At 46.9% G+C, this 26,864-nt stretch overlaps 1 protein-coding gene across 1 annotated transcript in view; it reads left to right on the forward strand.

The window, feature by feature from the left end:
- The window catches only part of LOC309330533 (transmembrane protein 132D-like), a 457,965-nt gene extending 443,056 nt beyond the window's left edge, over window positions 1-14,909 (forward strand). The window contains exons 6-9 of the mRNA XM_081842227.1: window positions 1,164-1,369; window positions 1,951-2,224; window positions 7,537-7,728; window positions 13,258-14,909. Coding sequence (XP_081698353.1) covers window positions 1,164-1,369; window positions 1,951-2,224; window positions 7,537-7,728; window positions 13,258-14,442 — 1,857 coding nt within the window. The 3' untranslated portion in view covers window positions 14,443-14,909. The remainder of the gene's footprint in view (window positions 1-1,163; window positions 1,370-1,950; window positions 2,225-7,536; window positions 7,729-13,257) is intronic.
- The last annotated feature ends 11,955 nt before the right edge of the window (window positions 14,910-26,864 follow it).

Below are 26,864 nucleotides of genomic sequence, written 5' to 3' on the forward strand. Positions count from 1 at the left end.
CCAACACCAGGATCCATGCACCTGGATGGAGCTGGAGTGGAGCAGGATAGCAGTCAGGTCAGTGATGGGCAGATGCTGCAGCTCAGGCCTGGAGATCACAGCAACTCTTCCCAGTAGGTCTTACCCTGATGAAGCAGTTGTGAAGGCTGAAGGTCCCTGCTTTCCCACCACTGCGTTCCCCATGGTCTTTCCCTAGTAGCCTAAGGCTTTGTCATCTTGTCTCTCTTCATTCCTCTCTGTCTTCTGGGAGACCAGGGGGTTGCAGAGCTGGTCACAGCAGGAGGGGGAGGCTTCCTGGCTTTTTCAGCAGCCTGCTCCCTTCCAGCCCTTCCAGCCTTGATTCTGGACTGCCCTCTGCCACTGCCTCTTCCTGCTCACTAAACCCTGTTGCCCCTTCAGCTTCTGACACCTCTGCCTCCCAGTCTTCTCCCTCTTCTCCCTCTGACCACTCATCATTGTCCCACCTCTAATCCCCTGGTTCTTCTTCCTCTGGGGGTGCCCTTGGGGGTTCTCAAGCTGGTTCCTCCTTCCACTCCTCTGCATCCAGCCAGTCCATGACACTTATAGTTGTTTCTACAGATCTGAATACCACGCACAACAGTCTAGTGTCCAGGCAGCTATTCCCATATCTGCATTCTATGGAGCAGTTGCAACAGTAGGGGACCACTTCCCCTCTACCTGTGGCTCCACCTGACAGGCTGCATGCACACAGCTAGAGAGTACACCTGTGTGGAAGCTTCCTCTGATCATCCCCTTCCTGGTTCTGGGAGACAGCGGTGCAGGAGAGGGTGAGGAAGTACCTGTTCCTTAACTTGCCTGACCTGCCTCTTCCTCCTTTTCATCTGACCCATCCCGTGCTCCACCCTCCAGCTCTGAAGCTTCCCACGCCTCTAATTCTTGCCTCCTGGTCAGTAGAAGTCCCCACAAATCACTGACCCCCTCTCCCAAGTCAGACTCCAGCCCCTCTCCCCCCAGTGTGCACTCATCAGCATCCTGCCAGTCCCAGATACCACCGCACCCCGATCCAGAATAGCTGCAGTAACACTGGTATCAGGAGATCAGCTCCATCCCACTACAGCTCCAGCGAGATACAGATTTGATGATTTCACCTAGGGACTTCATTGTTGTTGCTTTCCTCCATCCACCTCTCCTCTTGTTTCCAGGTCTCCGACAGATGCGACTACGTCTTTGTCAACGGGAAGGAAATGAAAGGGAAATCAAACGTCCGTGTCCATTTCATGTACCAGCATCTGAGTGCCCCCCTGGAGATGACCGTGTGGGTGCCCCGCCTCCCTCTGCAGATCGAGGTCTCGGACACAGAGTTAAATCAGATCAAGGGGTGGCGGATCCCCATCGTCTCAAATAAGAGGTGGGCTTTTGACTGAGGTTGTTCTATCGGGTCTAGATGCAGGCCGTGCACTCTATGCAGATGGTTGCCATTAGGGCTGTGCAGAACCTCCCTGGCCTGATCTGGGACCCTATCTGGGGATCCCCCCACCCCTGGCCCAAGCTGACCCAAAGAGTACCCAACCCAGATCCAGCAGATCCAGACCCAGGGGTTATAAACCCTAATTAAATATACACTTGGGAGAAGGGCACTATCTGACCACGTTGAAGAGAGCAGGTTTAATCCTGCTGGGTGCTGCATTGCCACTGCATTCTCTGCAGGGAACATGCTGGCAGAGCAGACCCTTGCAGGATTGAATCCTCTGCTCACCAGCTGCTGAGTGGAGGATCCAATCCTGCTGGGGTCCTCAGTGTGTTCCCCTGCTTAGGAACAGGCACTCACAACCAAAGACCCTTCTTTAAAGAGGATAGTGTTGGGCCAGTTAGGCGAATATTCCAACCTGATACAAGACAGCGTCCTATGTCCCTATCACTGGGAGGATTTTAAGTCAACCTTAAGGCAATCTTCTTTGCCCAACCCCTCTGCTTTTTTTGCCTTGACAGGCCAGCTAGGGACAGCGATGACGAAGAGGAGGATGAGCGGAAGGGAAGAGGTTGCACCCTCCAGTACCAGCACGCCATGGTGCGGGTGCTCACACAGTTCGTAGCCGAACCCTCAGATCCTGGCGGGCAGATGGCCTACCTGTTGGGCTCAGACTGGCAAGTTGACATCACTGAGCTGGTGAGCGATTTCATACAAGTGGAAGAGCCGAGGATTGCAAAGCTGCAAGATGGGCAGGTGCTGGTTGGACAAGAGCTGGGGATGACGACGATTCAGGTAGGAGGAAAGGAATGCTGGGAAAAAGCAGAAGAGCAGCCATTCTGGATCAGATCAAATATTCACCTAGCCCAGCATGATGATGCAAAATGTCTTTCAAAAACTATTTGAAAATAATACATAAGGTATCATCATCATCATTGTGCTGGGCCCGGGGGTAACCCGAGAACCGTGGTCAAGGTCCGGTTCAGAATCCAAAGGTTCCGCTAGGAGTCAGTCCGACAGGGCCAAGGCAGGACGCGAGGCAGGAAACCAGGCAAGGACAGGCACAGGATCTCAGGCAGGATCTGACATACAGCAATGTTGCTCCTGCAACCTGGGTCGGGGTCCGACAGCCTTTTATCTTTGTTGGGGTAACGTAACGGCCAGTCCTGATCCCCCGGCGACTCACCTCCCTGTTTCGCCCAAAGGTGAGCACTCAGGTCTCTCCTTCTCTCAGACCTTAGTCTCAGCAGCTCGGCAGAAGTTGGTGGGTTACTAGACCCAGGGGCCGCCTCAGCCTCCCCTGACCCAACTGGTAGTGGAGCAGCTGTAAGTGATGGCCCAGCTGGAGGCAACGAGGTAATCCCTGCATCTGGAGCCAGGGCAGGCTCAGGCCCCTGACTCGGCCCAGCTGGTGTTTGTTGCAGGGGAACCTGTGCAGACTGGGACTCTTCAGGGTCAGGCCCCAGACTTGGTCCAGATGCCACCTGAGGCAAAGGATCTGGTGCGGACTGAGACCCCTCTGGCTCCAAGTCCGAGCCCAAGTCCCAGGCCATCACAATAATCATCACTTATTGCATTTATGTCCCACCTTTCTTCCAAGGACTTTGAGGCATGCGTAGTTCTCTTCCCCTCCGTTTCATCCTCACAACATCCCTCTGAGGTAGGTCAGGCTGGGAGGTGGTAACTGGCCCAAGATTACCCAGTGGGCTTCCATGCCTAAGTGGGAAATGGAACTTGGGTTTCCCAAATCCTAGTCCTACTCTCTAACCACTATGCCACACTGCTTCTCCTGACATTTAACTTCTACAAAAATAGTTAAAATGGATAAACCCCACTCACCTACTTTCTGGAGGGGGTGTACAGCTCATGGTTGTTTCACACATATGTGGTAGCACTGTCCCAAAGTTTCCCAGTTCTAGGAAGAAATCTTTTTAGAAATAACAAAAATATTGAGAAAACGGGAGTGGGGGAACCTCCTGAAACAGTATTGTTGGGTATATTCAGTGGAGAAAGCCAAGGGTCATTATATACACATTTAATTGGTTATCGGTTTATGGGAGCAAGAATATATTGACAGCTGGAAACTGGAAAGAAATGAAGGGTTTAAAAGTACAAAAACTGTATAACGTAATTTAGGACATAGCGCTTTCTGAAAAACTGACCTAAAACTGGCATTGTGTGGCTAGAGGGCAAAAGAGAAAGAGACTTTCATGGCAGACTGGTTTCCATTCATCCAGTAAACGAACAAAGGCTCTACAGGACAAAGTGTACCTGCCACATTCCATAATATATGATTGTGTTAACATTTCCCTTCATACTGATATTAGCAGCTTTCAGTCTCTCTTCATTTCAGTGCTATAGGTTGGGGGAAAGAGGTGGGGTACGCCCAGTTTGTATTCCCCCCCCCCCGCCAATATTTTCTTTTTTAATGAAAACTTTCTATATTATATTTTGAAAACACCCACTTTTTATGACATAGAAATTCCCAAGGTGCTTATTAGGCAATAGACAACTGCCTTGGCCCTATCCCAGTAGCCAGGACTGGCCCAAGACCTTTTGGCACTGGAGGCAAGGTGGGCCACCAAGACTTCCTCCTCACAGATCTGGGCCCGTGCCCTGGTGGGGTGGGAGGAGACCAGCAGAAATGCAGACATTTTGCAGGAGTGTTCCCTCTTGATCCAGTGGTGTCCAAACTTTTTTTCCAAAGAGGGCCAGATTTGATGGAGTGAAGGGCCGACCAAAGGGCCAACCCTTTTTTTAGGATTGATGTTGTTGAGGTTTTTTTTAGGATTTTACCCCAGGATATCAACTGCCACAGGGGCTGGATGGACTTTGGACATGCCTGAGAGTCTTAGAAAAATAGGGGCATTCCATGAGCCAAAGCTGCTGCTCTGCTTGGCTTTGGCTTTTGGCTGCATCTTCAGCTTACCCAAAGCTGGATTGGAAACCACCAAGGCTGGATCAGGATCTCTTGCTCCCCCACAAACATGTAGTGTGAGGCGGGTCACCTCAGATCACCTCATAGGTGTACCAGCCATGCAAGGGCAGCCAGCTAGCTTAGGGGCTGCAGGGCAGACCACATGGCACACCTTCCCAGCCCATTTCCATCCCTCAGCATTTGCTGGCTATGGAAGCTGTCTCACTTTGCCTTATGGTAGGGCTTGGCCCTGCTCGTTGCAGTGACCAGGGAGCACAGGCCTTCCAAGCACAGAGAGCCACTGCCAGTTCCTAAGAGGAGGAAAGGCAAGATGCAAGGAGCTCAGCGTGGTGTAAGCATGGTGGCAGGAGTGTCGGATTGGCTCTGCTCCTGCACCTGCCCCATGCTGCCCTTCCTGCCCCTCTCCCTCTCAGGAACCAGCAGTGATGCTCAGTGCTCAGAAGACAGGTGAGCGATGTTGCCCTGCTTCACAGACCACTAGCCCCTTATCCTTACCAAATTGCTTTTCCTCAACAGGTAGCCTTTGGGAAGTGGGGAGACTGCAGCCCTCGGTAGCAATCTATATTTATATGTTGCAAAAGCTGAGAGTCTCATCTTGCCTTCTGTGACTGTCCATAAATATAGATAATGTATATCTGGGAAGGGAACTGGAAGTGAGAGGGAGGGAAGCGGGGAAGGCTAGTTGGCCTATCCGCTTGAAAGAATATGTATAGCCTGCCACTCGAGAAATCGTCAAAGTCAGCTGCTTTTGAAATGCCAAGATCTTAGAGAGCGATAGCTCAGCTCACATCCATCTTGTTTAATTCACTTTTCATAAGCCTTGCTTGTCTTCTCTTCAGAGTCTTCTGTAATGCAAGCAAAAATAAATATATATAGATAGATAGGTCACTGCCCCGATGGGTTTTCAATCTAAGGTCAGACAGTAGGGATGGGTAACAGAGGGAGACAGGAGGGAAGAGAGACAAAAACATAATGAGGGGTTCTGTTTAGCTGCCCATAATTTGTCCCCCCATTGTTTGTTTTCAATCACTAATTTTGATTGAAGGAAATGTGATTGAATAATTCTATGACTTTTTAGTCAATTAATCAATGAATCTGTGGGTTAAATTAGCATATGGGGGAAACAATCTTTTTCAGCCAAGAAGGATGATGTAGATATGTAGATATACGTTGCAGCAGGAACTATAATAGAAGAGTCATTCCACCCTACACAACATTTTTTTAAAAAAATGATGCTTCACATTGGAATTAACAGAAATGTCTGTTCAGATAGATAGATAGATAGATAGATAGATAGATAGATAGATAGAACTATCTACTGCCATTTGAGCTGATAATTTTATTGATCTGGGGGAAAGGCAGGATAAAACAACAACAACAACAACAAACAACAACGGAATATTAAATAAGTCAGATTTGCTTGTGTTCATTCATAAGTCTGTTCCATCCTAGTTTTGTTTTAAACTGCAATTTTATTTTTTAAAAAAAACCTGTTTGTTTCAAAATGCTTATTTATGTTACAAAGTTTATATCCTGCTTAAGGGGCAAAATCCTCTAAGCGATCTACATAAAACAATGTAATATATGTATTAAAAATACCAATAACTATGCATTGAAATAGCATGTGATCACAAAATCTTTAATAGGTATTTTAGCTCATGCTACGCATTTCTAAATTATATGATCCTAAAATAACGTAATTTTAAAGTGTGTTTTCAAACATATTTTGAGCAAAAACATTACCATGAAATTCATAGAAGTGTGAAACTCAAAGGCTGATTGTTTTTTCAATACATGTACTATTAGCCTGGAAGGTGCAAATTTTCTTAAGTAAAAATGGATTGGTAATTAGTGAAAGAGGAGAATGTAAAATTATAGTATATCAAGATAATTTTTTAGGATAAAAACAAAGATGGAAAGGACTTGCTGAAATATCTAATTGAACTAGAATACAAAAAAGGGAGGCATGAGGAGGTCAAGGAAATAAGCAAAGGAAAGAAAGTTATGTAAAGGTTGGATTTGTGTTTTTTGTTTGTTTGTTTGTTTTGTTTTTGTGCTTTGTTTGTTTAACTTTTTCTACTTTTCTTTCTGTAACCTTCAAAATTTTAATAAAATCTATTATATAAAAAAAGAAGGTGCAAACTTTCAAGCAAATGTGAATTGAATTTGATTCTCTTCCATCCCTAACTGCAGCCTTGCAGTTTCTTCCCTTTTCAGGATACCTGCAAGGTTTGTCTTTTGTCAGGGTTCCCATTCTCAGAAGGGTCTTTTTCACAGCTGGTCCCTAGAGGCAACATGATTCTCTCCAGGTGTCATTGTGCTACAACTCCCATCAACCCCAGCCCAGCATGGTGAATGGCCTGGAATGAGTCTCTGGAGGGTACCAGGTTGACTTCTACCCTACGGTCAACTCAGCCATTTGATGGATGCCGTGTGTGAAAGCTTCCTTCAAAGAATCAATTATTGATTTCCATTCCTACTATTTATGTTGTGGTTGTTGTGGTAGTTGTTGCTACTGCTGCTGCTGCTGTTGCTCTTCCATAATTGCTTAAAGGAAAAGGTAAAGGGACCCCTGACCATTAGGACCAGTCGTGACCGACTCTGGGGTTGCGGCGCTCATCTCGCTTTACTGGCCGAAGGAGCCAGCGTACAGCTTCTGGGTCATGTGGCCAGCATGACTAAGCTGCTTCTGGCGAACCAGAGCAGCGCACGGAAACGCCGTTTAGCTTCCCGCCGGAGTGGTACCTATTTATCTACTTGCACTTTGACGTGCTTTCAAACTGCTAGGTTGGCAGGAGCTGGGACCAAGCAACAGGAGCTCACCCCGTCACGGGGATTCGAACCGCCAACCTTCTGATTGGCAAATCCTGGGCTCAGTGGTTTAACCCACAGCACCACCCATAATTGCTTACTTGGTGCTTATTATTGGATAGATTTTGCTGCTACCTTTAATTTGTTTTCTACTTAGTATTGTTGTTAGCTGTCCTGGGCAAGCTTGTCATAAGCCGCCCAGGGAATATTTATTGGTAGTCTGCTAATAAATAAATCCATCAAGGAAAGTTGGGACTGAAATGTTTTATACTTTTTAATATATATATATATATAAGGTTTTAAGATGTATGACTCTCCTTGTGACTTCTGACGGGGTTGCCTCGGTTTTCCTGAACAGATTCTGTCTCCGCTTTCTGACGCCATCTTGGCTGAAAAGACTGTGACTGTCCTTGACGAGAAGGTGACTATTACTGACCTGGGGGTCCAACTGGTGACTGGGCTTTCCCTCTCCTTACAGCTGAGCCCAGGAAGCAACAAGGCCATCTTTGCCACGGCGGTAGCCCAGGAAATCCTCCAGGTGCCAAAACAGGTAGGAAGCCTCGTTTGCCTAACAACAAGCCACCATTTCTGAGGCCTACTGTACTTGGGCAATTCCCAGCCAGCCAAGCATATACCCTCCAAGTGGAGAGTCCAAGAATTTGGAAAGCCACCTGGGCTTTCTGACACGATCTCAGAATGTCCCAATTTCCCCCACCAGTGCCAACCGCTGCCAAGCTCAGGGAGAAGGATGAGCTGGCATTTGTCCCAAGCAATGGCGGTGGTGGCAGCTGTGGCTGCAAGGGAGCAACCCATGGCCTCTGCTGCCAGCCTCCTCTCTTGGACAGCTTGTAGCAGCTGCTGGAGAGTCAGCAAGAAGGAGGAGAGTCTGCTGCCGTTGGGGCCCAGACTCACTTGACATGGCCGGCTCTGAGTGGCAGGCAGAGGACAGGGCTACCCTGGGCGGGAAGAAAGGAGGAGCAGAGCTGAGCGCAAGGAGTCTTGATAATTATTATTATTATTATTATTATTATTATTATTATTATTATTATTATTTTAAATGCTTTGTGCATTCACATCTAATCTTGCCCCTTTCTAAAATTTATTCATCAGTGTGTGTTTTTCTTTTTGTATATCTACCCAAGAATAAAATGAAGTGAAATGGGGATTAAGCAGTTTTCTCCAAATGGGGGAGGGCATATGTCCTGTTGGTCAGACTTCAGGGAATCAGCTCCCCCCCCCATGGCAGTAGATAAGAGATCAAATGAAAGGAACGCCTCACCAGTTAGAATCCTTAATAATCATAGCAAGAGAACAAAGAACACATCTCATAGAAGTGGCGGTGCTCCCAATTAAGGGATGCTCCGCCCTCTGTCCCTATTAATCTACGTCACTCCTACGTCTTGTAATCTGAGTTTGTACCCTCTGTGCTTTCTGTTCTAACACTTTCTGATCTCTCCGTGACTTTGGAGAAGGGGGGTGGATGCTATCCAGAGACTGTGAATCTGTTAAGTCTCTCTCTCTTCTAGTGTTTCTTCTGCTAGCTGCTCCCCATCCAGTATTTCCCAGCTTCTGCCTTCTGAATTATGCCCCTCTGCAAACCACTGTTCCAAATCTATGCTGTCCTCCTGCTCCTGGGAAGATTCAGGAACAGGAGCAGGTGGCTCCCACCATTCCTCCTCAGTGTAGCCCTCCTCAGCACAGTCCCTGACAGTGGTGGCGGTACTCGCCCTTCTTCTGATAGGAAATGCTCTGTGAGGGGGGTCAGTGCAAAAATGTGAAATCGAGGAGGGTCAGTTGCAGGGGAGTGAAAAATGTCCTTGTTTTCATCTGAGGAACGTTTGGAACGCATGGAAGCTGGAGGAACCATCCAGAGCAGACTTTCTCAACCTTGGGGCCCCAGATGTTGTTGGGCTATAACTTCCATCTTCTCTGGCTGCTGATCCTGCTAGCTAGGCATTATGGGAGTTGTAGTCCACCAACAAAAAAGACAAAGGAGAATGCAGATTTGCATACAATGGACAAATATGCACATTAAGAAATCAAAGCTTATAACTTAAATAGAACTATAATCCATTTCACCAAGACCACACTGTGAAGTACCTGCCTCCCCTTTAAATGGGGGTAGGACTTGGGGTAAGCTGTGAGGGGAGAAGCAAGGATGTAGTTGAGGAGTAAAGAATTATGCAGGGTGGGGATTACCTGCCCTCCCCATATTTTATTCAAATTAGGGCCCCAGTAGGTGAGGTTGGCAGGTAGGTTGAGCAGGGGCAGCTGCCTCCATCATTAGCAAAAGTAACATGAAAATGAGTTAATTTTTTGGTGGGGGGGTGTATGTTGGACAAAATTGCACACAAATTGTACTTTAGGAGAAAATCACACTAAAATGCTGGTGAATTTTCATGAGGACTTAAAAAATAATAAATTCAAAGTGAGGCAGCAATGTGCACAACTGAACTGATGCATGGAAAAACGAGAAACTGCGGGCAAACGAAATCGAGAGATTCTCCCATTCCTATTTACAGACTTCTTTTGTGTATGAGATTGGCTTTGTGTGCATTCATTCGGCCCAAGAACTGCCAGTTGCTGACCCTCAAGTTGTGTTCCACCCCCTGAAACCCTTTTATCAAACAAATACTGGGTAGAAGAATGAAGAATGAATGAAACTTTATTTGCGTCAGCCATCGGCCATAGCAACAAAAAACATTGTGATATGCACAGAACAAAATAAAAGGTTGATTATATAAAACAGAGTTTAGGGTCCTGAATCAGCAATAAAATAGTGGACCTTATTCTGATTGCCCCAGCTAGAAACATTGCAACCTTTGCAGTCATCTGCTTCTCTTGATCTGCCAGGAGAAAAGACACTATGGCCTCAGGTCTTTGTAAAGTGTGCTTGCGAGGAGGGCATGTGCCACTGATTCGGTGCTGCCATATCCGCATGGGCAGAAGCGTTTTTCGTATGGAATCTGTTGGAATCGTCCCTCAAGTACAGCCGAGGGCAATACATTCAATCTTGCTAGGGTAAAAGCACGTCTATATTTTGGAGTTGCTAGGTTATACAGATAGGGTGCCAGAGAATCAAAGTGGGAAGATGGAAAATGGTCGTCCATTGGGAATAATTTCCTTATTGTGGCCAAGTTGTTCTGACGCTCAATATCATTTAGGCGTTGGCAAATTAGACGGTGAATACTGGGTAAATTTCCTGCTCATTCATATGATGCTCATTCATCTCTCTTTCAGATAGTTTTGGTGGGGAGGGGAAGAGATGACCTAAGGCTGAGGCCTTGGTAGAGCACTCAGAATGAAGTTCTCCCCCTTCCCCAATGCACATTCTCTCTCTTTCTCTTTGTAGCATTCAGCAATCAAGCGACACACGGCTAGAAAGCCAGAACAGGCAGTTCATCCTTTGCTGACCAGCAGAGCTAAAATCGCTACCTTGAAATCAGCTCAAAAGGAGCAGGCTTGGGTGGCACTAAGCCCCCAGCCAGCTGTGCATGTCACTTCCTGAGGAAATTGAGTCATATCCGAACCCATCCTTTCAGTGCAGTGGGGGGGTCAGGGGAAGAAATGAAACCAGGTGGCAGGCCCAAAACTAGAAAAGAGCTCAGGGAGCTTGTAAGTGATCCTTCCGCTGTGTCCAAGGTCAATATTGGGTTTGCAAAGCAGTTGGCGAGGGGAAAGTGGGAGGGATGTTGAGCATACAGTAAGAGCCTCCACACAGGGTCAGCATTGTCAGGAACTTGTCAAGGTTTATCTATTTATTATCTAGGAAGCTGCCTTATACTGAATCCAACCTTTGGCCCATCTAGCTCAGGGTTTCAGCCCTTCAGGGTTTCAGACAGAAAGCCTAACTGGAGATGCTGACCTGGGACTTTCTGCATGCCCGGAGGATGCTTTGCCCCTGAGCTCCGGTCCATCCCAATCTGGTCCACTGAGAGACTGGTTTTCTCCATAGATGGTCACAAAGTTGTATACACAGCAGGACCAGTCCTGCCATTGGGCTGAGTGAGGTGACTGCCTCAGGCAGAATCTGCTGGGAGGCAGTGGTGCTGCTCAAATCCTCCTCCTCCGTTCCCTAACCATCCCCTTCTATTGGAGGGGAGAGCTATGTGTCATACACCTTGCCTTCCAGCTTTATAAGCATCCTGCTGATCTGCCCTTGCCATGCCCTGTTGCCAAGATTTGTTCCTGTACAGTTGTACCTCGGGTAACATCCTAAATTCGTTCTGGAGGTCCGTTCTTAACCTGAAACTGTTCTTAACCTGAAGCACCACTTTAGCTAATGGGGCCTCCTGCTGCCGCCACGCCGCCGCCACATGATTTCTGTTCTCATCTCGAAGCAAAGTTCTTAACCCGGGGTACTATTTCTGCGTTCGCGGAATCTGTAACCTGAAGCGTATGTAACCCGAGGTACCACTGTATATGGAATGGTTGCATACGTGCGCCATTTTGTCCTTTGCCTCAGGAAGCAAATTGTCTTGGGCATGGCCCAAACAATAAAACAGCTCATCAATCAAGATAATATGGAGCTTAAAGCAAACCAAAAAAACTTAAGTTCAGTAAACAGACATAATACAACTTGCAATTGCTCGAATTTCAACAGGGAGAGAGGGTTGTCTCATCTCAGCCAGGAGGGAGTTCCAGAAAATTGGGCTCACAGTCCTGAATGAACTGCTCCTGGTTGAAATGGGGAGAAGAACCATGTGAAGACAAAGGTGGTAAATAAGTGAAATAAAGATAGATAAAACAAGAACCCTGAACTTGGCCCAAGAGCTTTTAGGAGCCCACTTTCAGTCCTGGGAGCCTCAGGACTCTGATGCTTTTCTTCCTGGCTAGCACAAGGTCCAAGGCCTGCATTCCCTCATGCCCTGTGTGCTGTGCAAGGAGACTTTTATATAAAGTGGTTTTTAGAAATCATAAATATAATAAGTAATTACTTGTGCGCCCCCCTCCCAGTTTGAATACAGAGCAGTAGTAAATGATCCAATCACCTGTGATGCTGTTTGACATGCAATTTATTAGTGTTTCAAAGCATGCACCAGAGACCTCAGGGGGGATACAAGTCTCTTACCACTTCTGTGGAAAACAAATCTTATTACCTATGACTATTTAAAACGTAGCCCTTGTTTTTCATAGAATTGAAATAAAAATGAATGGCTCGGTGTGGAATTAAATTTTCTCCATAGCTGCGTCTCCAGGCTGGAGAGATTGTTTCTTTGATCTGCCACTGAACACTTTGGAGGGGGGGCGGTGGGATGCTCAGGAATAGGGAAAGGGGTCTGCTCTATATTTCTCCACTGTGAACCAAAAAAGGAAAAGGAGGTTCAGTTTGCTCAGTGTGAGCTTTGTGATGACCATGTGTGGCAGGTGTGGAGAACTTCTGGCCTGCAGGTCAATTTTGGCTTGCCAGTTGTGCCAGTTTGGGCTCGCAAGGTCAGTTTTCTGAAACCATACCTACTTCGCAATCAGATGGTGTCACCCTGATGCTAAAGTGACGTCAGTGGTTGAGCCCCTGCTTTACATGCAGAAGGACCCAGCTTCAGTCCCTGGCATCTCCAGTTAAAAACATAGTTCAACTTCTTTCTGAGACCCTTAAGAGATTCTGCCATTGTATTGGAGTGGACAGTACTGAACTAGATGGACACACCTGGCATAAGGTACCTTCCTGTACTAAGTCCTCGGCTTTTAATTAGATGGAAATATATTTCTGTTTGAGATTCATTTCAAATGGTCTTTCTACAAATATATGTTGTGTTGATGTATGACCTCAGGAAAGCTTTCTGGTTCCTTCGCGATAGCTTCTGCAGTAGCTACTTTTTGTAGGATTAAGTTCCATGGTTTAACTAAGTGTTGTGTGGAGAAGTACTTTCTCTTGTCTGTCCTGAATCTTCCAACTTTCAGCTTCATCGGAGGTCCCCGAGTCCTAGTGTTATGAGATAGGAAGAAAAAGTTTTCTCTCTTCCCACCATGCATAACTTGAAATGCCTCTTATGTTGTCTCCTTGTATCATAGCAACCCTGTGGTTTTTAACTCTGATGGGTTTCTCAGAATGATGATGTTGTCATCATTTCCCTTACAGGAAGCTGCTATAAGTTGCTGGATCCAGTTCAGTGATGGGGCAGTCATGCCCTTGGACCTCTATGACGTCAAGGACTTCTCTCTGGTGGCCACATCTGTAGATGAGAAGGTGGTCTCCATTCTCCAGAGCCCCAAATTCAAATGGCCCCTTGTCGTTGCTGAGTCAGAAGGCCAGGGGCTGTTGGTGAAGGTGGAGATGGTGATCAGCGAATCATGCCAGAAATCTAAAAGGAAGAGCGTCATGGCTGTCGGGACTGGAAACATCAAGGTCAAGTTTGGTCAAAATGATGCCAACCCCAACACCAGTGACAGCAAGCAGGTTGGGGCCAGCGTGCACTTGGAAAACCACACCAGCGACAGGCGTCAGAAGACAACCCTACAGGAGAGGTCTCGACAAGATGGGCCTTATTACAGCTCGTCGATGGGGCAGGAAGAAACCAGGGGGGCCAGCACACAAAAGTCAATTCTTAGTAAAAAGGAGGACCGCGAGAGCCTTCTAGATGATGACAGCCATATGCAAAACATCCCAATAGACTTCACCAGCTTGCCGGCACAAGTGGACTTGCCAATGAGCAATGGAGATCTGGAAGAGAATGACCTTGTGGAGACACCCAGGGGCCTAAGTGACTTGGAGATTGGGATGTATGCTTTGTTAGGTGTCTTTTGCTTGGCCATTCTAGTCTTCCTTATCAACTGCATCACCTTTGCTTTGAAGTATAGGCACAAGCAGGCTCCCTTTGAAGAGCAAGAAGGCCTGAGCCACTCTCATGACTGGGTAGGACTAAGCAATAGGACAGAACTGCTGGAGAACCACCTCAATTTTTCCACCCAGCAGGAGGAGTGCATCACGGCCATTGACCAAGGCATAGACTTGGAGGAGAGCAAGTACCTCCTGGATGCCAACACCCAGAAGAACCTCAATGGCCAAGTCTTCCGGTCCTCGGACCCCACTGCCACCCCCGAAGGGAAGGAGCAGAAGAGCGAGCAGACCGCCTCGCCAACCTCCAAGCGGAAGCGAGTTAAGTTCACCACTTTCACCACCATCTCCTCCGATGGCGGGTGCCCTACCGTCAACTCTATCTTGACCAGCAGTGAGGATGATATCAAGTGGGTTTGTCAGGACATGGACCTGGGGGGATGTAAAGAACTAAGGAACTATATGGAACGGCTACATGAAAATGCATAACAGTGCACTAGAAACCCTTTTACTTTCTTGCTTTCTTTTTGTTTTCCACTCACCTTTCTGCCTTTAATTTGGCGAACTGGGACAAAACAAAAACAAAAAAAACCTACAACCATTTGTGAACAATTAAAATGGTGGATGATTTGGTTTCAATGGAACCCTGAGGAGCACTTTGAGTAAAGGTCCCAAGCAGCAACTGTTACCTGTGCTCAGTGGTTCTTAAAAAAAGATGTTTGGGAAATATTCTGATGGAAGGCAACTTACATGGGAAAATAAATTTTTTGAAAAAAATAGCAAACAAGATTCCATTTTGTGGGGAGGTTGCACAGGAAACCAATACTAATCTGCAAATTCCAATGCAAAATCAGGTATTTTATATCATGCAATCTCATCTGGCCAGTAGGACAAACCTGACCTGCCAGGGCTTCTAATTTACCCCATAAGACCTTTTCCCCCATATGTGGCATCAGATGTGGATCAAGCAGACTGCATTCAGACATGGGGTTTATTGCGAGAGTTTTACTTGTTATAATGTCAGCCCTTCTGTCCTGATTTTTCTAACATTCCTTTTACATTGCAGTATCTTATGTGTTTTGAAACTGTGGCTTTTTCATCAATATACCACCGTGCTGTGCTAAATTTTAAACAGTGGGAACTGAATGTCAGTATACTGCCCCAGATTCCATCAACACAAAATGCCCACAAGTCATCAGGGTTGCAAATTGATTGTTTTTTGGAAGCAATTAACATGGAGGTAAGTGCTAAACTTCTGCAACATCCCCCTAGATTTCCAGGACTGGCTTTCATGTTGTGCGAAAGAACACATAAAAAGTGAAAAAAGAACAGGTAAGGAAACACCTGTGATGATGGAATAAAGAGCCAGCTGTAGGGATGCGGCTGTGAATGCCTTAAAGTTTGCTCCTTGTTGTCCATTGGCTCTACAGCCCACCAGATGATGGATGGCAAAGCCTTGGTCTTGGGCGTTTTAAAGTACAGTGAAGGGTTCTTTGCAATGACGCTTTGAAGTCCTGACTCTGGGACTTAAAAGTGCCCAATCTCCAGACATCACTGAGGTGCAGGTGTGCGGGACTCCCTGCTCCTGAACTGGGTAACTGTGCTCCTGAAGGACAAGTTGTGCAGCCTGGGAGTCAGTTTGGACTCACTGCTGTCCATGGAGGCACAGGTTAATTCTGTGTGCAGGGCGGCTGTCTACCAGCTCCACTTGAGACAGCTCCATTTCACTGTACCAGCTCCACCATGCCAGCTGATACCCTACCTGCCTGCACACTCTCTTGCCAGACTAGTTTGAACACTTCAATGTACTCTACATGGGGCTACCTTTGAAGGTGACTTGGAAACTACACCTAATCCAGAATACGGCAGCTAGATTGGTGACTGGGAATGGACAATGTAACAGCAGTTCTACTAAAAGAACTGCATTGGCTCCCAGCACATTTCCAAGCACAATTCAAAGTGTTGGTGCTGACCTTTAAAGCCCTAAACAGCCTCAGCTTTGTATAACTGAAGGAGCATTTCCACCCCCATTGTTCAGCTCAGACACTGAGGTCCAGCTCTGAGGGCCTTCTGGCGGTTCCCTTGCGACAAGAAGTGGAGTTACAGGCAGAGGGCCTTTTCAGTAGTCACGCCTGCCCTGTGGAACACATTCCCATCAGAGGTCAAGGAGATAAATAACTATACAACTTTTAGAAGACTTCCGAAGGCAGCCCTTTTATAGGGAAGTTTTTAATGTTTGATTATATTTTTATATTTGTTGGAAGCCACCCAAAGTGGCTGTGGCAACCCAGCCAGATGGGTGGGGTACAAATAATAAAAATTCTATTATTATTATTATTATTATTATTATTATTATTATTATTATTATTTCAGGAAGGAGAGTTACAACCTAGCCCTTTGGGAGATATGCAAGTTGTCACCTGATGTTGCAGTCATCAAATGATGAGTATGCATGTTTAAATGAAGTCAGAATGAGGTGGGGTTAATTTTTAATGCTTTAGAAATGCAGCCCGAGAGAATTTATATAACACTGTCTGGGTGCACCTTCCTCTGCCAGTGATCTGCCTCTTCCTTGTAGAGATTATTTCTCTCTACCAAATGTAAAAATAATTGCCAGTTAATAATAATCTGCATTGATCCAGAAAACGAACATCGGGGCAGCCAAAAGATGCAATTTAAGAACAGGAGTTATTTTTCCCAGCTAGCTGACTATGAAGATGAATGAACTCTGCATGCTCACAGTGCTGTGGTAAGTAGCTGCAGAAGAGACTTTCACACTTCGTTTAGATAATGGATGAAACACAGATGAAGCAAAGCAGCGAGTGAGCATCCAAGCAATGGGTTTAAGCTACCAGGTGGACTTCAGATACAATCATCTTTGGGCATGGAGGAGAGAGAACAAACTGACAAGCCGGCTGTAGAATAAACTGCTTGACAAAATTGCTTGACTTATTCCGGTCCTACCATTGGGTAAAAATGAGATGCAATGGCAGGTGGCAGAATTGCTGCATCATTTCTTTAAAAAGCAAAACTGTTTTGCAGCTAATTAATCAGTTGTTTTTAAACCAGAGTAGGGATCACCATGTGAATTTGCCCACTTCAGGCTCTGAAATGTTCTGACTAGACCTTATTTAGTTTTTAAGAAAAGGATGGATCAGCATTTTAAGTACTAGTAGGCAGTCATCTCCTAGCATCCATCAATGGCTGAATCTATCAGCTTCAGTTTGTCTCGGATTCCCATTTTTCCAATCTTAAATTCAGTTCATTTCCACATTGGTTTGCGATTTTTTCTTAATCCTCATGAAAATTCATCAGCATTTTAGTGCAAATGTCTCCCAATATATAGTTTCCCAAACATTCTCCCCTAATATATTTTTTTAATGCTATCTTTGCCAAAATATGCCTTCTTAAGCACACTCTGCCAACATATACAAGTAATTGTGTGCATTACTTGACTGGAGAAGTGCATTGCAAAATTCAGAGAAGTGCACATTTTGAAGGGCTGCTGCATTTCATTTTGCACACACACACACACACACCTTTGAATGTGAGCTGAACCAAATTTCTCCCCCGTCCTTCCCTGTGGATCACATGATGTTGGGACAGATGTGCATTGTCATCCAGTGAGGACTGCATTGCCCTATGACTTTGGCCGGCTCAACCATTAGGCAGAGTCAGGTAGCTGCCTCGGACAGTAGATTCTGGGGGGCAGGCAACAAAGGCAAAGTATTGCAGGACAGAGCACCGTGCATGTGTCACATGGCCTCCCCTGCACACCCTAAGCTGGTACGCTGCTCTCAGAAAGTTGCTGTGCTGTTTCCACTGATGGCAGAAAGTTTGTTTGCCAGTCCAGATGGCTCCTTTGCATGAAGTACAGGTTGGGTGCCATTTTGTCCTTAATTTCAGACAGCAAAGTGTCTTCAACTGATCCTGTGCACAAGGTCCCAGCTTCAAACCCTGGAATCACCAGTCAGAAAGATCTGGTGGCAGGGAAGTCATTGTCTCACTATGCTAGGCAGACCAAATGGTCTAGCCTGATATATGGCAGCTTTCTATTAAAAAGTGAATGGTTAAACTCAACAACTAGGACATTCACACTGCCTCTAATGGAGGGGAATCTTTGTTAGCCTGAGGGCCACATTCCCTTTGGGCAACCTTTCAGGGGCAACATGCCAGTGGTTGGGCAAGGCCAGAGGCAAAAGTGGGTGGGGTAATGAATATAAATGTTACCTTTGTACAGTGGGCTCATTTCTACACACACACACACACACACACACACACACACACACTTCTGTCCTCCATACAGGGAAGCCAAAGGCATGATTTAAGACACATCCCAGCATGAGAAGAGACCTGCTGATATCTACCCAAGGGCCCATCTAGTCCACATACCCACCCCATGCAGTCAGTGCAGGCAACAGGGTTAAGCAGCAATGTCTGCAAAGAAAGGGTGAGACTGCAACTGGGGAAATGGCAAGTCAGAAGAGCGTGGAAATGATGTGAAGGTCTTTACAGCAAGCGCCGAAACCAGGAGAGGATCTCTTTTCTCTTTTCGTATGTCCGACACAAACGCAAAGCGAGAGAAGACGTTTTGGCTCAGTGTGGGCATTTTGCCCCTCGGTTATTGTACAAAGATGCAATTAATGCATTTTTAAACTGCTGGATGACGTTTGTGCAACGGCTGTCAATGCAGCACTGTTTAAGTGGCCTGGAACATCTAAGGCAGGCTGGGTCTGCCCTCACCTGCACATTTGCCTTCACGGTGATGTGAGCTAGGAACCCCTTTGACAAAGAACCCTTTCATCTAGGCAGGTTTTGGTCCATAGTGCTGTGTGTTGGGGAAACCAGTGGACTGGCTCAGGTGTGGAATATTAATGGACAGGGAAGAGGCACCAGTGGTTCCTAGGCCCCTGCTAATTCCTGTTTGGTTGCTTCCATCCCAGCCAAATTCCACACAACACAGGCTTCTTAAAGCAGCCCGAGAAAGGATAAGTGGTCAGGGTCATGCCTTGCACCGCCTGCAAGACAGATCCACCCCCACTTGTTGAAGGGCCAAGGCTTGCATGCCTCACATGCAAAAGGTCCCGTGTTCAATTCCTGGCATCTCTTGGTAAGGACAATACTGAGAATGGAACAATGATCCAACTCTGCATCACCAGCTTCTTATATTCCTATAAAGGTAAAGGGACCCCTGACCATTAGGTCCAGTTGTGACCAACTCTGGGGTTGCGGCGCTCATCTCGCTTTACTGGCCGAGGGAGCCGGCGTACAGCTTCTGGGTCATGTGGCCAGCAGGACTAAGCTGCTTCTGGTGAACCAGAGCAGCGCACGGAAACGCCGTTTACCTTCCCGCTGGAGCGGTACCTATTTATCTACTTGCACTTGACGTGCTTTCGAACTGCTAGGTTGGCAGGAGCAGGGACCGAGCAATGGGAGCTCACCCCATCATGGGGATTTGAACCACCAACCTTCTGACTGGCAAGCCCTAGGCTCAGTGGTTTAATGCAGAGCATCAAGCAGAAGGTCCCAGGTCCAATCTCCAACAGTACCTGTAGGTAGAGCTGAGACTGCCCCGTGCCTGAAACCCCGGAGAGTCACTGTCAGTCAGTGCAGACAATTCTGAGCTAGACTGACTCAATATGTTCCTACATCAGATTTTGATTTGGTATTTTGTGGGGGAAGGGCCCTCCTGACCTAGAGCACATGGGTATGCTAAAGGGCCTCCCCAGGTAGGTCCGAGACTGTCCCCTTCATGAAACCCTGGACATTAGGTCCAGTCGTGACCAACTCTGGGGTTGCGATGCTCATCTCGCTTTATTGGCCAAGTGAGCCGGCGTACAGCTTCCGGGTCATGTGGCCAGCATGACTAAGCCGCTTCTGGCGAACCAGAGCAGCGCACGGAAATGGCGTTTACCTTCCTGCCAGAGCGGTACCTATTTATCTACTTGCACTTGACTTGCTTTCGAACTGCTTGGTTGTCAGGAGCAGGGACCGAGCAACGGGCGCTCACCCCGTTGCGGTGATTCGAACCACGACCTTCTGATCGGCAAGTCCTAGGCTCTGTGGTTTAACCCACAGCGCCCCCTGTGATGAACCAAATAAGGCATCTTTCCATGTCCCAGTGACTTTCTCTTCCCACCTGGACGGTCTCCATCATTCTTGCATTGTCTTCCGCCCACTTGCCAGCTTCCTCCAACCCTCCCCATGTGTTTCTCTTCTCCTTACCTATTAATTCCCCCTTGCAGCCGACAGTTATCCTTCATCCCATTCACGTCCAATCAATACCTTCCCTCTTAGCACTTGGCATTCCTTTCCTGCTGCCCATCAACATCCCAAGGTCGAACCAGCCCTCTTTTGTCTCCATTCTTTCATGCTGCTGCAATTCAACTCAAAGAGCAGGTGGGGATGTGTCATTCTTTATGGAGAACCTCTCTCTCTGCCTACATATTCACTTCACATCAGTTAGATTTACCACTGAGCCTCTCTGCTCCCACAGCACAATGGGGCTTTGGAGAAGCAGTTGGCTTCCTGTAATTGGCTAGAACCTCATCCAAGACCCAAATGGGTGTCTTGGCCAATCACATTTTAAAAAAAAAATATTGTGAAAACTCAGATGTAGATACGACAAGCTCCAATACCTTCTGTATAATTAACATCTTTTCAATTGGTTGTGCTTTTGCAACTCTGCATGGTCAGTGTTACTACTCATTTTCATATTTAATTTATATCCATGCTTCCTCCCAAATGAACCCAGGATTGCAAACACATCCATAATAAAAGAATTTATTTTAAAAACAACAAAACAAAACAAAACCGTTCCATAAACAGTCAAAATATTCTAAATCCAGTTACGGTTAAGAATATTCTATTTTAAAAATCTCAAACAGTGATCTCAGGGTTGCTAGGAACAGTATTCGTCAGATGCCTGGGTAAACAGGAATGTTTTCAAAAATCATCAACATCATCGTTACAGTGGTACCTTGTTCTCAAACTTAATCTGTTCCAGAAGTCCGTTCCAAAACCAAAGTGTTCCAAAACCAAGGCCCACAGAAAGTAATGCAAAATGGATTAATCCATTCCAGACTTTTAAAAACAACCCCTAAAACAGCAATGTAACATGAATTTTACTATCTAATGAGCCCACTAATCCATAAAATGAAAGCAATGAACAATGTAATGCAGTCACACAGTCAATCAATCAACCAATCAATCAATAGCTGAACTGGGCTCCACACAGTCACACACGCACACACACAAAAGAGCCGCAGAAGCAAAAACACAGAATAAATATCAAAAACAGACAGACCTCAGCATAACACTCAAAATGGAAGTGTGGCACTCAAAACAGAGCATGTTCAGTTTCCAAAAAAAGTTCGAAAACAGGAACACATACTTCTGGGTTTGCAATGTTTGGGTTCAAAACTGTTTGAGTACCAAGGTGTTTGAGAACCAAGGTACCACTGTTTATATTTATTCATGTCCCACTTTTTTCTGACAGCCCCATGCTGTTTCCAGTGGCTGCTAGGCCTTGCATGGCCTTCCCGGGGCCACTCAGCCTCCCATCGCCTGGAGATGCAGCGTCTCATGAGGAGGAGGCCAAATGCAGCAAAGATAAGAGAGGGGAGGGAGGGAGGGAGGCGGAGAGCAGGCAGGCGAGGAAGGCGTCAGTGAGGGGGCGAACAACGAAGATGTGGGATGGTGGCGTGTGTGCCCCCCAAATGTGTCTGTGTTTTTGCTCTTCAGAATATGGCCAACCTAGCTATCTCCCCCATTCCTCTCCCTACCCCCACATCCTTGGACCATGTTCTATGACTCTGCCTTGGCCTAGTTCTGTTGACTTCCCTTGTGAACAGGCCCTGATTCGGCCCTTTGCTGTGAGATGTTATTGACCCAGCACCAGCCTTCACTCCCAGTCTGCTCACCCAGAGGGTTTTTGACTTTCTTTTCTCTAATACAACCACAGAGCGTCAATCTCTGAAGGTGCTACCTACCATTGTGTGGGCAGTGGGGAGCGATTAGACCTCAGCCCCACAGAAGCCCAAGGACGAGGGTTTCTGATCTTAATTCCTCATTTTTTGCTTATTACACTTTTCTTCCTCTGATCCCCCCACAACCCTCCCCGGTCAACAATTTCACTCACTGTACTTTAGGGAAGCTCAAAATAGCTTGCCAGATTGAGGCGGCTCTTGAGAAGTTTAATTTTCCTAATGCTTGTTGGAAAATCCCCTTTTCTGAATTTTCAGGAATGCTCTGCTAAGGTTCTTAGCGTGATCGCTTCAGAGGGGGAATTTGGGGGGGGGGTGAGCTGACAGCAAAGTGGAACAGGGTTAGGCTAAAGAAAACTCAGCCGAGGATGGAACATGTTTTTCTCTCTTTTTTTAGGGGAGGAGAACCTCTTCTGGCTTGTCCAGGGATCAAAATTCCCCTAAATAAAACAATCTGGCCCAAATTACTGCCCTCCAACTTTGCCCTACAGCGACATCTTGACCAGTCCCTGGACTGGGATAGCTTCTGGGTTAGTGTGATGCATTCTATGTGGGGGACTTGCTAGCATTTGGTCTGGAAACTGCAGTTAATGCAGAATGCTGCAGAACAATTGCTGACAGGGGCAAGATCCTGTCAGCAAATCACACCCCTGCTCAAATATCTGTTACTGGACCAAATTCAGTAGAAGTGGAGGAGGAAAAGGAGCCCGCGGTTGCCACCACAATACTAATATGCGACGTCATACACACACACACCTGAGGGCGAGATGGCACCCCTGTGCTGTGACCTCCAGCAGATGGACTTCACCCTCATAGGCATAGTCCCACATTGTCTCCTGAGACAGACAGGTGCCAACTGGTCAACAGGAAGAATGGAAGCAAGGGCAGGGAATGCTTTTTCAGCCCATGGGTCACATTTGCTCATGGGCAACCTCTCAGGGACACATGACAGTGGCAGATTGGGCAAGAGGCCAAAGCAGGTAGAACAACAATACGACTCTTGCCTCTGTATGAAAAAGCCAGACTGTTATGTACTGAGTTGAATAGGATCCAAAATACAGCAGTGTGGTTAGCCCTAGAACAATAGGATTCAGAATGCAGCAGTCTGATTGGCCCTAGAACAATAGGATTCAGAATGCAGCAGTCTGATTGGCCCTAGAACAATAGGATTCAGAATGCAGCAGTCTGATTGGTCCTAGAACAATAGGGTCCAAAATGTGGCAGTCTGATTGGTCCACAGGAGCCACCCAATCCAGCTCCAGGTGGAAGTGAATCCGCAACCTGATTGGCCTACAGGTGAATCCCGGAATTAGCCAATCACGTGGGGCCCATTGTGTAAATAATGTATATAAAGCAGACATTCTGGGGGAACTTCCATTCCTCCTCCCCACTATGAGCTGAATAAAGAGCATGATATCAACTCTTGACTCTGAGTATATTTCACAGACGTTTCTACGAACACCTCCATCACCCATGCCAGCAAGCATGCTCACATCTCAATGACAGATCCAAGCCAGGCAAAAGCATTCAAGGAGGCCCAGAGCGCAAAGCCAGGGAGGGCTGTGGCTTAGCATGGAGCATATTCTGGAAAGAGAACCCGCTTCTCTGCTAGTGGCAATAGAAGTGGGGCAACTTTTGGGGCCCAAGGTGGCTGCTTCACTCTGCCTCATGGGTGGACTAGCCCTGACACCAACAAAGAAGGCCTCCCCTAACTCATCTTTCTATTGCCTTCATATTCCAGATTACCTGTGGTGATGAAAAAGGCTAAGGTCATCATCCCTAACTGCCATCTCCTGCTCCTCCTCCTCCTCCTCCATCATTTTCCTGCCTAGACATGAAGAAAGACTGGTCTGAAATACATCATCATTCAATGCTGCCTATTGTTCCCCATTCTACAATGTGCCACAGTGGCGCCTTCAAATTTGCCCATCCATCTCTCCCATCTCCGAGAGCTCGCACAATGGTTATTTGTCGTCAAAGGGACCTGGGACGGGCGCTTTCATTATTCACTTCATTTATTTTGATACAATATTTGGAACCACTTCATTAAATTCCCTTTGGAACGTCCCCCTCGCTTTCCCCTCCCACCCCCTTGCCGCCACCCGCCTGACTGCTGCAGATAATGTAATAACCGTCATAAACAACCGGGTTGACTTTCCTCTTGAAAGGGAGGCAAGACGAGGGCTTTATTTGATTTATTGATCGTAGGTGGTTTCCCACCTTCTGCAATAGGGGGTGGGGAGCAGAGGGAGGGAGGGAGAGGCAGGCAGGCAACAGAAAACTGGCAGTTTTCAAACCTGTCAGTCAATGACAAGGTTTAAATATCCCCAGTAATTTAATTGTTAGACCAGGTGGCAATTTAAGAAGAGAAGTAGCTCATTTTGTATGCATGCAGAAAGAATCGCAGCGTATGGCTGGAGTTGGGTTGTGTAGCTGGAAGGGACCTGGAGAGGCATCTAGTCCAGCCCCCCTGCAATCTTTTTGCCCCATTTGCGAGACTCAAACCCACAACCGTGACAATAAGAGTCTTAAGCTGTACCGGCTGAGCTGTCACATTCCCTTCTGGGGTATCCTTTGGGGGCTCACATGCAGTGGTGGGTGGGGCTAAATGCAAAAGTGGGCAGAGCAATGAATGCAGTCTTACCTTTCCACCTCTTTGTCCTCCAGCCAGGCAAGAGTGAGCAAGGTGCAGTGGTTAGAGTGCTCAAACTAGGATCCGGGAGATCATAGCCTCAGAGAAACTCCGAATTCCTCCAAAGCACCCTGTTTTGGCTTGAGATTTAGAATTCATGCACAGCCCTAATTAATAGTATCCTGTCCGCACTCCTGCAAAGTCTAGAGTTGGGCAGGGTCCCTTGTAAAGAAAGACGTTTACATGTTCTTGTATGTCCTTATCTGTGTGGTTTTCTTGGTTATGATGTCCACTTTGCAGAACTCCTTACCCCAGGAGAGTCCAGGAGAGATTTTGTTCAGGTACGTTTCTGGCATGGAAAGATCTTGTTCTTTGTTGGCTGGGAAGGAGAAATCTGTCTTCAAAACAAAACAGCCAAGCTGTTGGGCTGTTTTGCAAGGTTCCCCTATTAGACTCCCTCCCTAAGTTGTTGTTTTTCTCTCTGTGTGTGTGCGTGTCTGTTTGTGTGTCCACAAACTTTGCAGAAGCTCCTGCAAGTCTGCTGCCGTTGTCTCGTGTTTGTTGTGTGTTGTGTGTGTGTGTGTGTGTGTCATGGCTACTTAAGCACCCATACATGAACGTCAGAATTAGAGAGCAAGGTATAAATTGAGCAAATCCACATCATTCCTCTTGCTCTAAATCATTTATTTTGCAAGTTATTGATTCTGTGTTTGGCAGAGAGTGGGAGGGGAAAGGATCTATACGAGGTGGAAAGTCTCACTCACTGCCGACCTTATTCTATTCCCTCATTGGCTTCTGAGATTTCAGCAGGCGTTTCACACAATTTCATGAACGTGATTTTAAAAATTAAACCTTAGGAAGCTAAACCTGCATCTGGCACCCCACTGCTCCTGAACTTTTTTGGCATCTTGGCACATGACATGCATAACTCTACATCTGGTCTTCCTTTCGCCCTCTATTTTGTGTTGCTGCGCTAGATGGCAGAGCGGTGTCGCAGCTGTCACTGTGCAGGTCGGCCTGTCTCTGGAGGGGGGAGCAGAGAGTGGACAGAGCTCACAGGAGGGGGAGGGAAAGCGGAAGGGTGAAATAACAGCCATTCAGGGCCCGGCTGTGATGCAAATGTATGTTCTCAGACCGCATCAGAGCACAAGTCCATGGGGTCACAACTCCTGCCAGGCTATTTCTAGCTGTTAATCACACTTCCGCGGTCAGAGAGCGGTGTTCGGACAGGGTTAAGAGAGGACTGCCATTAGCAGTTTGTTTACTGTCTTTGGAGCCTGCAGGACAGCAATGTATGCCTAGGCCCCGGTAAGAAGACTGGAAACTTAAAAAATAAATAAATACGGATACTTGGGGCAACAGGTCACCGTAGCAGAACCCAGGGATAGTCTGAAGGCACATGTCAGAGCTCTGCTTCAGAAGTCACACTGTAACTATAGTTCAGCCTTAGAGTATAAATCGGATCCTCTCTTAAAGAGGTTGCGGTGAGACCTGGCAACCAAACGCTATGTTGTGGGTGGGTTTGATTGAGTAGCCACAACACCCGATTGGTGGGTCCCTTGATTTACCCAGGCCAATGGGATGCAGACTAAACGGATCAAGGAACCTATATATACCTATGCACGTGACCCAGAGCTTCCTCTTTCTGTGTGTGACTCGGAACACCTGCCCACCTCTCCCTATTTTTAGGGCTGTGCGCTTGACCTTGCTATGCCGTCATGTGTCATCTGTTGTTGGGACAGGGGCATGGCAGGAATTTTCCCCACTTGGCTGATTGGCTGGTGCCATTTGGGTTTCGCCTGCCGCGTAGCAAATCATCACAACTTGTAAGGCTGCGGATAGGCTCTGGTTCAGGTGATAGGGATGGGAGAATGCTCTCGCCATCCCTATGTGATGGGTATTCCGTTAAAGGAATCCAGGGACTTGATGGTTTGGTCAACCCCTGTGAGGGGGTTGTGCCCGTGCCTGAGTCCAGGGGGGCATTTGGGTGGCAGAGATAGCCTGTTCCTGGCTTTCCGCTTATCTAGGTGTTCACCCTCGGCTGACCTATGCTGGTGCCCTGGGTCAGCGCTACCTGCAACGGTGCAGGGAGCTAGTCGAACCAGAGCCTATGCAACTACTCACTTGCTATAAAGTTGTGGCCTAAATTCTGCCAAAAACCAAACCAAAATTTGAGTCTTGCCTGCATTTATTTAAGAGGGAGGTTTAAAGGTCTGAACACGCAAATAATATTAGTGCTTACCTTTCTAGGTGCTCGGCAACTCATGCCACACATCGCAATGTCTTAAATCTCT

This window comes from Podarcis erhardii, assembly GCF_964252035.2.
Source record: "Podarcis erhardii genome assembly, chromosome: 15".
Lineage (NCBI taxonomy): Eukaryota > Metazoa > Chordata > Lepidosauria > Squamata > Lacertidae > Podarcis > Podarcis erhardii.